At 35.5% G+C, this 12,683-nt stretch overlaps 1 protein-coding gene across 8 annotated transcripts in view; it reads left to right on the plus strand.

Annotated features, from left to right (window-relative positions):
• The window catches only part of CEP170 (centrosomal protein 170), a 100,947-nt gene that overhangs the window by 27,343 nt on the left and 60,921 nt on the right, over positions 1-12,683 (plus strand). For all 8 annotated transcript variants that reach the window (XM_062637338.1, XM_062637339.1, XM_062637342.1 and 5 more), the window contains exons 3-7: positions 3,540-3,629; positions 8,281-8,359; positions 8,987-9,045; positions 9,169-9,331; positions 11,379-11,513. In XM_062637338.1, the coding sequence (XP_062493322.1) occupies positions 3,540-3,629; positions 8,281-8,359; positions 8,987-9,045; positions 9,169-9,331; positions 11,379-11,513 (526 nt within the window). The remainder of the gene's footprint in view (positions 1-3,539; positions 3,630-8,280; positions 8,360-8,986; positions 9,046-9,168; positions 9,332-11,378; positions 11,514-12,683) is intronic.

A 12,683-nucleotide genomic window follows, 5' to 3' on the forward strand; every position in this document is an offset into this window, starting at 1 on the left:
AAAGTAACTGCCTCTGATTAATATTGTGGATAGATTCTAGTCATTTACAAATGTTATTTGTTGTGTATTGACCTTACAGTTAGTAAAAAGAATTAAGGGGGCTGGGATTTTTCAAGAATATTCTCTTTAGCCGGCTGTTAGGTCTACATGCCAGCATGGCTGTAACACAGCATACTGTTTCAGGGGGAGGAGTCCACCAAAGAGGATCTAATAATGTGTTCTTGTTCTATGTGTATGCCTCTTTGTGTAGGACCTTCCTTTCCACTCTTGACAACTTGGTTGTTCCCATACTGGAAAGCATGTGGACAATGCATGATAAAGAGAGCAGATTTTAATGCTTTTATTAATAATCTCCTGACAGAAAACATGTTATAAAAGCCTTATTAAAAAAATTACAGCTATGTTGCATGCTTGGTAGAATTAGACCTCAGATCTGTCTCTAACATTGCTCTGCTAAGAAGTTTTGTTTGTGTCTGGGAATACAGATTTGTTTTAAATGTGTTATTTTGTAAATATGCTCAAACATAGCCTTTGTATTTAGCTAGCTGCTCCAGTGCACCACCCTGCTTGTGGATAAATATCACATTTTCCCCTTCTTTCACCATTATGTTTAGAAAACTATTTGAATCTTGATGGGGAAATCATCTCCAAGGTAAAATAATCTACACCATTCATATCAAAATTATTCTCAAATAATACTATTTTCTGTAGTCTGAGTATTTTCTCAATTGTCTGGATTGAAGAGTCTTTGTCTATTATTAATGCCAATTTATTTTAACTGGGGATGGTGTTTTCTTCTTTATAGTCATAGAGCTGTTAGCACAATTACTCTGTTATTTTTATTGTTTCTGCAGTCAGATATATAAATGTTTTTACTGGTTCCAGTGAATATTCTTTTTAGAGGCTTTTACAGAACCATGTTTCAGATTTGTAACCACAGCACAACAGTGTGACCAGCGCACCAGTATTTTAGTTACTGCTGAGCAGTGTGTACAGTTTCAAGGCATTCTCTCTCACTCTGCTCTTTCTACACGCATGTGACTATGGGGGTGCAGAAGAAGTTGAGAGGCAATGCAGTCAGGACAGCTGAACCAACCTGACCAATGACGTAGTCCATGCCATATAATGAAATGCTCAGCAATAAAAACTGAGGGAGGTGGCTTTGAGGAAGGTAACCACTGCTCAGTGTCTGGCTGGGCATTCTCCTGCTTGCGGGAAGTGATGAATGATTGCCTTTGCATTACTTGATTTCTCTTACTTCTTCTTTCTTCTTCCCCTTTCCTTCACTGCTTAACTTATATTTAACTTGTCCCATGAGTTTTCTTGCTTTTGCTCTTCCTGTTCTATCCCCCATCTCACTGGGGCAAGGGCAAGTGTGAAAAGCTGTGTGGTGATCAGCTGCTAGCCAGGGAACCACAGTCTTACAAAAACTAATTCAGTCCTCAAATTTGAACAGAAGGCTGGAATAATAAAACAAAAGAAAAAAATGGCATCTGTAAAGATTGTCTGCAATGAATAAAAGATGTTTCTAATTATATGCCAGTAATCTGAGACTGAGGAGAACCTTAATGTTCTGCAGAACTTCAGGTTTCTCTGGTAGCCACAGATTTGAGTACTCATGCTTACCATTTCAGAAGATGTGACAATACCATGAAATGCTAAGAATCTGTCTGCGTCCTTTTTATTTTAGCTTATTTTTGAAAGCTGAGCACACATATAGATAATAAAATAATTGATTGCTAAGAAAACATATTTGAATAATTGAAAGAAGTTCAGAAAATATTCCTAGGTAAAGAGAATGTAATTCTTGTGCTTGCTTTGCTGTATCACTTGAGTGTGGAAAAGTGTTCTCTCTGCTTGACGTTCTAGGTTCATCAGAACACCCACATCAGTGAATTTGATTTTATTGAGAAAGCTTGGTTTTGCCTGAGGTTACTAAGTTAGTATGAAATTAACCATACTGGTATATCTCTATCATTAAGAACACTTAACTAATGTACTATACTACTGCAGCTTTTATTGGCATGGACCTAGTCATTCATTTGTCAATCTCTTCCTTAATTCTCTCTACCCCCGCCTACTCCCCTTACATCCAGCCCCCCTTTTTTTGCCCCACAAGACTGCAGAGCAAACTGGCTCAAATGAAAAGTCTAAAAATAAAATAGTATAACCAGGAGAGGACTGATTTCATTTCTTTAAGGAGAAAGTGAAGTAGTCAAAAGATGGCATGGAAAAGAAATATAAGAAAGTAAACTGAAAAGAAGGAAGGAAAATATGGTAGCAAGTCTTGAGGAGGAAGGAGATGATAAATGTGGGATTCCAAGAAGAGAAAGCATTTCCTTAGGAGTCATGATTGCATGTTCTGATGTCTTGAATAGGCTAATGTACTGTGATAACCTGGGACTCCTATAATAAATAGACTGCAGTTGCTGGTTCAGAAACAGCCACTGAAGAGCAAGGATAGGAGATGCAAACTGAAACTGAAAAGAATTCTGTGAGAAGAAATTTTGGTGCTATGCAGTTATGTCAGGAGACTGCACTACCAGAATTACCAGCAAACAGACTTGAGATGAAGTGTGGACAGCTGGGAAAGAGGAGCTCTGGGCTCCATCCAGTCGGGAGGTCTTCTAGATGTCAAGGTGCTGATCACATGCATGCATGAAGAAAGCATACATCCACCCCCACCTCTTCCTTGCTTGGAGTCAGCACCTTAGGCTGCAAGTACTTGGCCATGGGCAAGTTTTAAAAGAGGGACTTAGCTGTTAGGGAGGTGACGTTCTTGGGAGAAATAATAAGATTATTCCTGATATATGGGTTGACATTTGGATGTAAAATTAATAAAATAGGTGAAGTGCTGAAGTCTTAAGGAACAACTGATAATGAAGGTCAGAACTCATGGGGAGTAGTTGGAATGTTCCCCATGAATTACTATTTGTGGGGATTACTATTCCCATGGGAAGAGTAACTCAGGAGCTGCTCAGACGTTTAGTGAAGAGGCTATACCTAATTTGTTTACAAAATTGAGATCAAGGAGAAACAATTTAAATGCTTGCATACTCTGTTAAGTATCCCAGATACATGACAGGAAATCATGTGTTTCAGGAAAAATAGCAATGCCACAGAGTTGCAGTTATGTTTTGAAAGATGCATGAGAGAGAAAGACTGAGAGAGAAATAAAGATGGAGCTGCTGATGTTAGATTAAACATCGGTGAAGCTGACGTTTTCAGGTGAACTGAAAAAAAAAACATATTTGGATGAATTATGTCTGGATCTGACTTATAATCACATTTTGGTAAACATTAAGGAACTAATTCTTCTGAATTAATTATAGGATTGTCTGTTGGTACCCAGGGGCAGAGTTTGGTGTAGTTAGAGATTTTTATGTTTTTTTTTTATATGTGGGATTTAGTAATGCAACTTGAATAAATGTGCTATGTAGACATAAAATATTCATGCTACTTTAAGAAATAGGCATTAATGCAATCTTGATCATTTTTTAAATACCCTATTTTATATAATTTTTTTAAATGCATTTTAGTCACGAAGTGTGGACAAGCAACATGCTGTACTTAACTATGATGCCTGTACAGATGAACACTTGGTGAAGGATTTGGGCAGCTTGAATGGGGTAAGTTAACATCAGAAATGGATAGCTCCTCATAGTCTTTTGTATGTTTCTTTGTTTTGGGTTGTTGTTTTTTCTTTTTGAGTGAAGAGAATATGACTTAAGTGTGCTTTAATGTCTTTATAATGCAGGATTGGAAATGGGGGAACATTCAGAAGGAAAGCGTAGTTTTTGCATTGGCTTTCCACTGCACGGTATTTAAAGGGCTTTGGTAAATTCCATTAATAAGAGGGCCTTGACATTAAAAAAAAAATTAAAAAAAAAATCGAAAGAATCAAAAGGAGTATGCTACTCTTCTGTATTTCAGATATGCAAGGGGGGAAGAATTGTGATTATATTTTAAAAGAGGAAAAAACAGATTTCTGGTCCATATACTGGACTGCATGAAAAAGACTGTGACCAGCAGGTCAAAGGAGGTGATTCTGCCCATTCTACTCTGCTGTCTGTTGTCCTCGACATAAGAAGGACATGGAACTGTTGGAACAAGTCCAGAGTAGGGCAATGAGAAAAGGGGGGCTAGAACACCTCCTGTAGGAATACAAGCCAAGAAAGTTGGGGCTCTTCAGCCTGGAGAAGAGAAGGCTGTGTGAAGACCTCATAGCAGCCTTCCAGTATCTGAAGAGGGCCTATAAAGATGCTGGGAAGGGACTCTTCACTTGGGACTGTAGCAATAGGGCAAGGGGTAACAGGTTCAAACTTAAACAGGGGAAGTTCAGGTTAGATCTAAGGAAGAAGTTCTTTACTGTGAGGGTGATGAGGCACTGGAACAGGTTGCCCAAAGAAGTGTTCAAGGCAGTATTCAAGGCCAGGCTGGATGGGCCCTTGGGCAACATGGTTTAATGTGAAGCGTCCCTGTCCATGGCAGGGGGGTTGGAATTAGACAATCTTAAGGTCCTTTCCAACCCAAACCATTCTATGATTCTGTGGTTAAAAAATTGATTTTTTATTCCTTATGCTTATTCATGTTTCATATTTCATTTCATATTTACTTGAAATAAATTTAATTTATTTCAAATCCAATAAATGGATTTATTTCATATGCTATTACTTTTTTCTCTCTTTAAAAAAAAAAAAATACAGCCAAGATGCTAAAGTACTTCATATGTGAAAAAAAATTGAATGGCAATAGCCATGTTGTATGTAAATGTAAATCTGTTTAATTCTGTATTTGCATTTAGTTTTTCAGTATCCTTTTTATCAAATGTGTGAGTAATGCTTAAGTGTCAAGTCATTGCACACTAATATAGGAAAAATTCAAAGTTGTGAGCAAAATAAGGTTTCATATCACATTTTACATTTTAAGGCTTTTCTATGAATTGCATATACAATAGTCTAGGTAAGCTTCACCTCTTATAAATGTTTTTAGTATTATAATAGATTATTAAAAACTGGGTAACTTTGTCATATTTTTATAGCCCTTTAAATACTTGCGAGATTTTTTTTTTTATGCACAGTAGTTGTGGTTGTTATTTTAACTTTAAATGTTTACCTGTGTGAATGCATGCAGAATATGAGTTCATCTGTGATCTCTTATTTGAATTAATATTTGGAAAGTTAGTGAATAGCATTGTCAGATGTTTAAAAAAATAGAAGATTAAGGAGAAATCTCAAATTGTTGCCTGTTAGCACTGATTTAGGTTTTGGTGTTTGATCTTGAAAAGCGTTTCAAAGGAAAAACTCTGTTAGTCTGCTTCTTACTAGCTTTTCTGTATTTAACTAACTCAGCCTTCCAAGGATTCCATGTCAATTTCATATGAAACCAGTGTAACCTGAAGGGTTATATCCTTTGAACAGTTGTAGACATATAAGAACTTTGCTCCTTAAATATTTAATAGGAAAGTCAGTTAAATATTTAATTTGAAAGTCAGTGCATTGTTTTGAGGCAGTGATCAAAAATTAATTCAGTGCATAGTAGTTTTTTGCTGAGCCATTTGTTTTTATTCCCTATTTCTGTTACTCCTGTAATATAGTAGATATGCCTTCAGATTTTCATTGCCTTGTCACAGATCTTGAATTTAATAAAAATACATTAAAAGTCCTTCATCCAAGTCTTCCTTTGCGTCTGATAAAGAGCTTTCAGATATTTGCTTCGCTTGATCTGATTAATTCTCAAGTTTGAGGTGTCAGTTGCTCTATAGCTGTTTACCCAGAGACATCAAAGGAGCTCTTTCTTCCCACAGCTTTGAGTCAGGGAATATTAAGTCTTAGGAGTTCAGTCCTTGCTTTTATCTTCACAGTGCTTCCCTTACTGTCTCTTTTCAACTGTGCTTTTCCTACATACGTCTACCTACCTGGTTTTCAGGTTGAATGAGGAAACAAATAATTTTGTAACACCATACTTAATTATGTCGCAGAACAGTAAGTACAATACTAGGCAACAATTCTTTTAGTCTAGCCACTGTTTCCATTGAGAACACCACCTCCCTAGCAGCCAAGTTCCTCTTTCAGTGCCTCATCAGCTTCTACCTGTTCTTTATTTGCTTGCTTCATTATATATCATAGAATGGTTTGGGTTGGAAGACCCTTAAATATCATCTGATTCCAACCTCCCTGCCACGGTCAGGAACACCTTCCACTAGATCAGGTTGCTCAAAGACCCATCCAGTCTTGCCTTTCTGTGGAGAACAAATGCATACTTTTCTTAGTATACAGGACTGCTCCATTCCTTGTGTAATGCACTTTAACCACTCGAGATAACTCAGTTTAAGGAGAGAGGACTCCTACCAGTACATAGGACATTTTGAGTCCTAAATAATTTTATGAGATTTACTATAGCTGCACCTGATACCCTAATTTCTGAATATTCATATCTGTGTGTTTGATTCACACTTGGTTCCGTGAAAAGGTTACAGCAGTCTTCATCCCGGACTTGGATTTGAAAATATAGCAAGATGCCAGGCAGAAGTTTTTTTGCCAGGTTACACTGTAGAAAGATTCTTCAAAGATCTGTAAGTCTGTAAGTGTCTTAAATATTATGTAGTTACATTTCTTGTCTTTTCTAGTTTTTGTAATCAAGAGCTTAATATTCTATTCTGCCAGACAGAACATGTCTTCACCCTTTTCTATTTCTCTATCACTGAGTGAATTCAGAACACATAAAATAGAGTTTTCTGTGAAGATAACAAATTCAATTTACAAAACAATTCAGTTTCATAGAAATGCAGCCTAATTTGGAGAGTTCTAAGAGCAGTGGTATGACTCAGGATGAGCAGAAGGGTCAGTTTGAGAGCTGTCATTAGGAGACAGGTTCTGGGAGAAGTCTGTACTGGAGGTTTAAGCATCCCATCCAAGATCAAAAGGGCAAGTTGTGAGAGGAACACTTTCAGCTCCTGACATTTACTCCTACCGTAGCATGTTATTATCATCCTTGGTTTTTGGAATGTGAAGTCAACTTCAGGCAACTTCAAGTCTTGGTGATGTTAGTAACCTGGGCAGTTTGCTTGATGCTGACAGCCTACCTTCCTAAGACTGTAAATCGGTTTTAAAAGATGCAGATCTGTTACAATGAAGGAATGTGCTTCACACACACAGCATACATTTTTTCCTTACAAGGGCTTGTGTCTGTTTTTGAATTTTTGTTGTAGGTGACTGTCTAGAATTTTCTTTAGAGCTTGAATAATCTAACTGCAAGCCCTATTTATGTTCATCTGATTTCCCCCCCCCCCCAGAGGTGCAACTGTTTTACAACTCTTCCAAACTACATCTCTGAAATATATTTTGACTTGAATGTGTATTAGTCTTTCTCCTTCCTGACTCTTTAGTTAGTCATTCTGTATATCTCCACTGTTCTCTTGAAATTTATACCAGCATGTTTTTTGCAAATTACTTGTTACTTTTCACTGTTAGGTTTAATCCTGATCTTGAAAAAGGAACGATTGGTAATCTGCCTCTAACAGCCAACCGATATGGCTGGTAAAACTGGGCAAACTTTCAGATACATAAATCCTTCTCCAAATCACCAAAAGCTTGTCTGATTTCTGCAGCTATATTTCCAATGGTAATTTCAAGGAGGAGATAATTACATATTGTACAGTAATTTTCAGGAGGTATTGGCAAACTGATGGAATTTGCTCTGCTTTGCTGATAGCTGGTATAATAATGTTGTTTCTGCTTACAAATGTTGTTACACCTACTGTTTCAAGAGTCACAATATACTGAATATCATTACTATTTGGAGTTACTTGGATGCACTAACTTGGTCTGTTTTTCCTTTAAGTTCTTTGACAATGTTTAGAAATTATAAGCTACATCAGAAATCTCGTATCTATTGTTAAATGCTGTACAAATATGATGACAAATCAATTCTGACAGTTAATTGGGATTAAAAAAGCAAACTGCAAGAAAAATAATGAGTTGCTTATTTGAGAGAACATTAATCAGCAATTCAGTAAATACTGCTAACAGAATTAAACTTCTAAGAAACTTTTCAAGGCCAATGTGATGTCAGCAGCTTGGTTAGTGACTGGTGTTTAACCCTTCTGCAACCTTTTGTGAAGCAGGTGGCAATTTGAGCTTATCATATAATTCCCCAGTGAATCACCAGTAGAAAATTTATGGTGCTGGAAATTGTCTTATAAAATTGTTCAAGTGATTTGTCATTTTTATTATTTTGGAATTTAATAGTATCTCTTTCTGTCCTCATTTATTTCTGTAGACATTTGTGAATGATGTGAGGATTCCAGAGCAGACATACATCACTCTGAAGTTAGAAGATAAATTGAGATTTGGATATGATATCCTTGTCGTAAAAATGCACAGCATCAGGACACACTTTTTTTGTTAAAAGTATGCTTGTGTCAAATCAAGAGTCTTTTCACTATTTCAAGTAACTTCAAAATATATATTTCTCTTGTTATTACAAAAATACCTGTATCAGAGAAAACGGTAGGGTCTAGATTCTGTACCTTCATCAGAACTATTGATAAAGTACGCTTCATTGTTTCTCAGCGCATGAAACCTCAAACTCCAGTTGCAGTTTAGAACCTGTTAATGTAATATTTGTGTTGCAAAGAAACATTATTTGAGGCAAATACATAAAAATTTGTATCATGTATCATCTCATATACAATGAGATTGTATACAGGTGGAGAAGATTATGAGTAATTACTCAGCAAACTGCCAAATGGAAAAAAGAAAACCCCAAACTTACAGCAATTAAGATAGCTACTCTATTTTCAAATAGTAAATAATTGTCCATTTGCTTTGTTGGGTATGTTTGTACATGCTGATCCTAACAGTGAAATACTTGTAGAAGCATCATCGCCATTCCAGTGATAGAATATACTCATCACTGTTCCTTTTCAGTAAAATCCTCTTGCAAATTGAGGAATATTTTCAGTATTTTCCTTAGCATTTCCTACATACAAATCTGTTTACTGTCGTCAGGGGAGAGATGAGAGTCCCTGAAGAAGCACTTAAGGTAACAATGTGCCGATCCAAAATGACGATCTGTCATTATGTAGTGATTGGTAACATAAGGGTTTTTTCTACTCTTTGAGAATTTTTTTTTATTGTTTTATTTTATTTGTTTGATGTCATGTAGCATGAAAAATTCACAAGCCAACTCCAGTTGTCCCAAAAATCTTCAGAAGCAGAAGGATCGAGGCAAACCAGCTCCAAAAGCCCAGAGTCCAAGGTAGCAGACTCCACAACTGAAGTGCACCATAAAACTCCAGAAGCACAGAAATCTGAAGAGAAATCATTGGGTAAGGTTCTTTTTTGCTGCAGAGGCACAATAACTTGGAAAAGATGTTCATTTGCTTTGGTAGAATGCTTGTGAAGTTCTGCAGATAATAAAAACTCCACATGTGAAATTTTAAATATACTTTAAGAGTAATTAATAACTTTTATAATTTATTTTTTGGCTTTTGTTTACTGTAGCAACCACATGTTAAGAAAACTTGTATAGGGACATTTCATCAGCATTTATCAGACTTTTGCATTCTTCTTTCCCAAAATCACGAACACACCTCCCCACACGCTCCCTTGTTTTTTATAACAGGTGGAGGGTTTGTTTGTTTGTTTTATCGGTATTAGCATTCGTTGTTAGATGGGTCAGGTTAGAACCCAACTGTTCCATTGTGCTTTAAAAATTTGTAGAAACTGACGCTTTCATCTTGTTTCTACATCATCTTTCATATTTATGTAATGTGTCATGGTGGCTCTACTGCGGGTGTCTTAGGCTTGCTAAAATTTATTGTTCATCTGTAGTGTGAATTACTTTGTTACCTATTACTACATGAGATAACCACAAGAATGAGAAAGAAGTTGGGTATCGTTGCTTCCTTAATGTGGAGCTGACTAGGACTGACTTCTTAGGTCAAGGCTGTATAGTTTTGTTTAAGTTTTGGCTGTTCTTCTGAAGGCACACTTCAAAGAGTTCTCTTCCCCACATAAAGGATTCATATATAATTAAATAAACTATTTGTTTTGTTGGCTGATCTGGCATCCTCATAAGGTACATAAAGCGTATCAATTGCTTCAAGGTTACTATTTAATATTGCTTTTCAGGTCCTCTTAAATTTTCATAAAGTAGAAGAATGGAGTTTTTTATCCTCATCTTCCATTTCGCTTTTCATTCTTCACAAAATAATAGTCAAAGTTAATGGTAGGGATGTGTATGTGAGTGTAACTCTTGGAAACTTTTGGGGGATTGATTCACTGTTGCTGTATATATGCATAGCTGTTTACTTAGCTTGCTAATTCAGTGCACAAGCATCAGCCATCAAATTTTTAAAAACAATTCATTATTGACTAAAGTGTAATGTTATTTTAAAAAAAAAGGTATCTTCAAATCATATTGAAACTTCTGACATGATTGTGAAATTAGATATCAACTTAGGAGTGGCAGTGAATAAAACATTGACTAAAAATGTTTAAATTCATTATAGGCAAAGTAACAGACAAGCTACTAAGCTGGATTTGAACAGATCACATTATTTTATATGAAGAATGTTCAAAGTATTTTCAGATCATCTGTATAGTACTAGAGTAGCTAAATCTCAGTAGGGTAAAGCATTCTTCCGGAGATAAAGACAAAGCTAATCTAGTCAATTTATCATCAACATAGAAATCTTAATTACATTGGTGTTTTGGTTTGTGTTTCTTTTTCTTATTTGATTTTTATGTTGTCTTGTTGTCCTGGGTTCCGCAGTATATATAAGAAGTCTATATAAGAAGTAGTATTTTTTATTTGTACTGTAATTTAACTACTACTTAAAAAAAAATAAAATAAAATGGTTGTTCTCTATGATGTTTTACACAGGGTAGCTTTTACCACTCTTTAGTAGCTGTCAGCAGTTTGGAACCTTGGCAACATCACAAAATTTGATCAGTTTTTCATGCAGTGAGTTCAGATTTCATTGAAAGGTCAATGTGGGTAAAAATGAGAATCTTCTTGCAGAAGTAGTGGACAGCTTTTAGGTGTGTACTGCTGAGTTGATAACTTCAAACTGAAATCAGAAAATAATGTTTACAGATATATCAGGGTAACAAAAGAGGTGTCAGCTGCCTTTGCATAAATGTTTGTGCCAAACGTTTTGATCAGGTCACTAGTAAGCTTTTATATTTAGAACCCAGATCAGTTAGCCAGCCTCCAAGTTTGTTTTGTATTTAGGCAAATGCATGAAGCCAATTCACTTCAGCTTCCATGAGAAACGATCCGAGCAAATGACTTTCTCTTCATGTTGTTTTAACCTAAATATCACAAGTAAATGGCAAAGTAATTTCCTCTGATTTGGGCTGATTTTATAGATCTTTCTGCCATGCCTCGTGGGACACCTTTGTACGGACAGCCAGCCTGGTGGGGTGATGATGAAGCTGATGAAAAAAGTGGTTGTAAGCAGGATAGCAAACAGGAAGAAAAAACGCAGGAGACAGGGCCTTCAGGTAAGTCTGTTGTCTTATTTTTGTGGGTATTTTTTCTCTTTATTAGAGTGCATATGCCCTTAACTAGGGAACTAAACAAATATTAATGTTTAGAATTTTCATAAACATTTTGCATAGATGAAAGACTGTTAAAATTAAGCTAAAGATATTTATTCTGTGTGAAACTGTGCATTTCCAAAGATCAATGTCACATACAATGTGCTATTTTTCTATATTGTATGTAGTATATAATACAATTTGTTATCAGTAATTGTAGAAAATAATGTTATCTGAAGTAATGTCTTATTTATCAATTTAATTCATATTTGTAATTTTATGTGCTTAAGGGTAGAGATTGCATAGGGTTATTTTATCAAAATAACTTCTGAAAATAAATGGTGCTATATTTATTTGACTTTTAGCTATAAAAGGTGATCTATGCTAACATTTTCTCCTGTAGTTTAATAATGGTGCATTAGTGGGAATTGCATTTCATAATTCTTGCAGTAAAGATTTACATAGTCTAAAGTTAAATTGGTAATGTTTATTTTCCTGTAATATAGGTTAATTTTTTAGTTTGCTTGTCTATGTAAGATATGTATTGCCAAAACTTAAATCTCAATTTCTGTAATTAGGCTTCTAAATCTATCATCAGGCATATAAATAAAGAGACTGCTATTCTAATATGCAGAATAACCTTAAAACTTAACACAAGTTTGCAGCTTTTTAAAGTACTGTGACTGAGGTGGGAATTTCTCTCTTCCTGTAATAGTAGTTGCCTTGGTTATCATGAATCTTGTTTGCAGGAATTTTAGTAAATGCTAAAATCTGTAAAATCAAACTAAACTAACACTTCAATGCAATGAAGTCAATGTCTTTGAAGTTAGCTTTTTATCATAACTTTAATGATGTTTTTCATATGAGTTTGAATTTGTAAGGACTCGGTAAAGTACCTTAAGATTTGGGCTAGTAGAAAGAAAACAGGTGAAAACAGATTGTTTTTGTGCAGGATGAAAGTTTTGTCACATATAAAAGAACTGCATTATAGTGCAGGACAGTTGTAGAACACTTTCATATTTGGTTGTTTTGGTTGTTTCTTTCTGTGAAAAACTTCTCTACCATACACAGCATGAGTACAGTATGCTAATATGTGCTACTGTGAAGGCTTTTTAACTACAGGTTTAATGTCTC

The sequence above is a fragment of the Pezoporus occidentalis genome, unplaced genomic scaffold (assembly GCF_034315485.1).
Source record: "Pezoporus occidentalis ecotype Australia unplaced genomic scaffold, CSIRO_AGI_Poc_V1 ctg52, whole genome shotgun sequence".
NCBI classification, from domain to species: domain Eukaryota; kingdom Metazoa; phylum Chordata; class Aves; order Psittaciformes; family Psittacidae; genus Pezoporus; species Pezoporus occidentalis.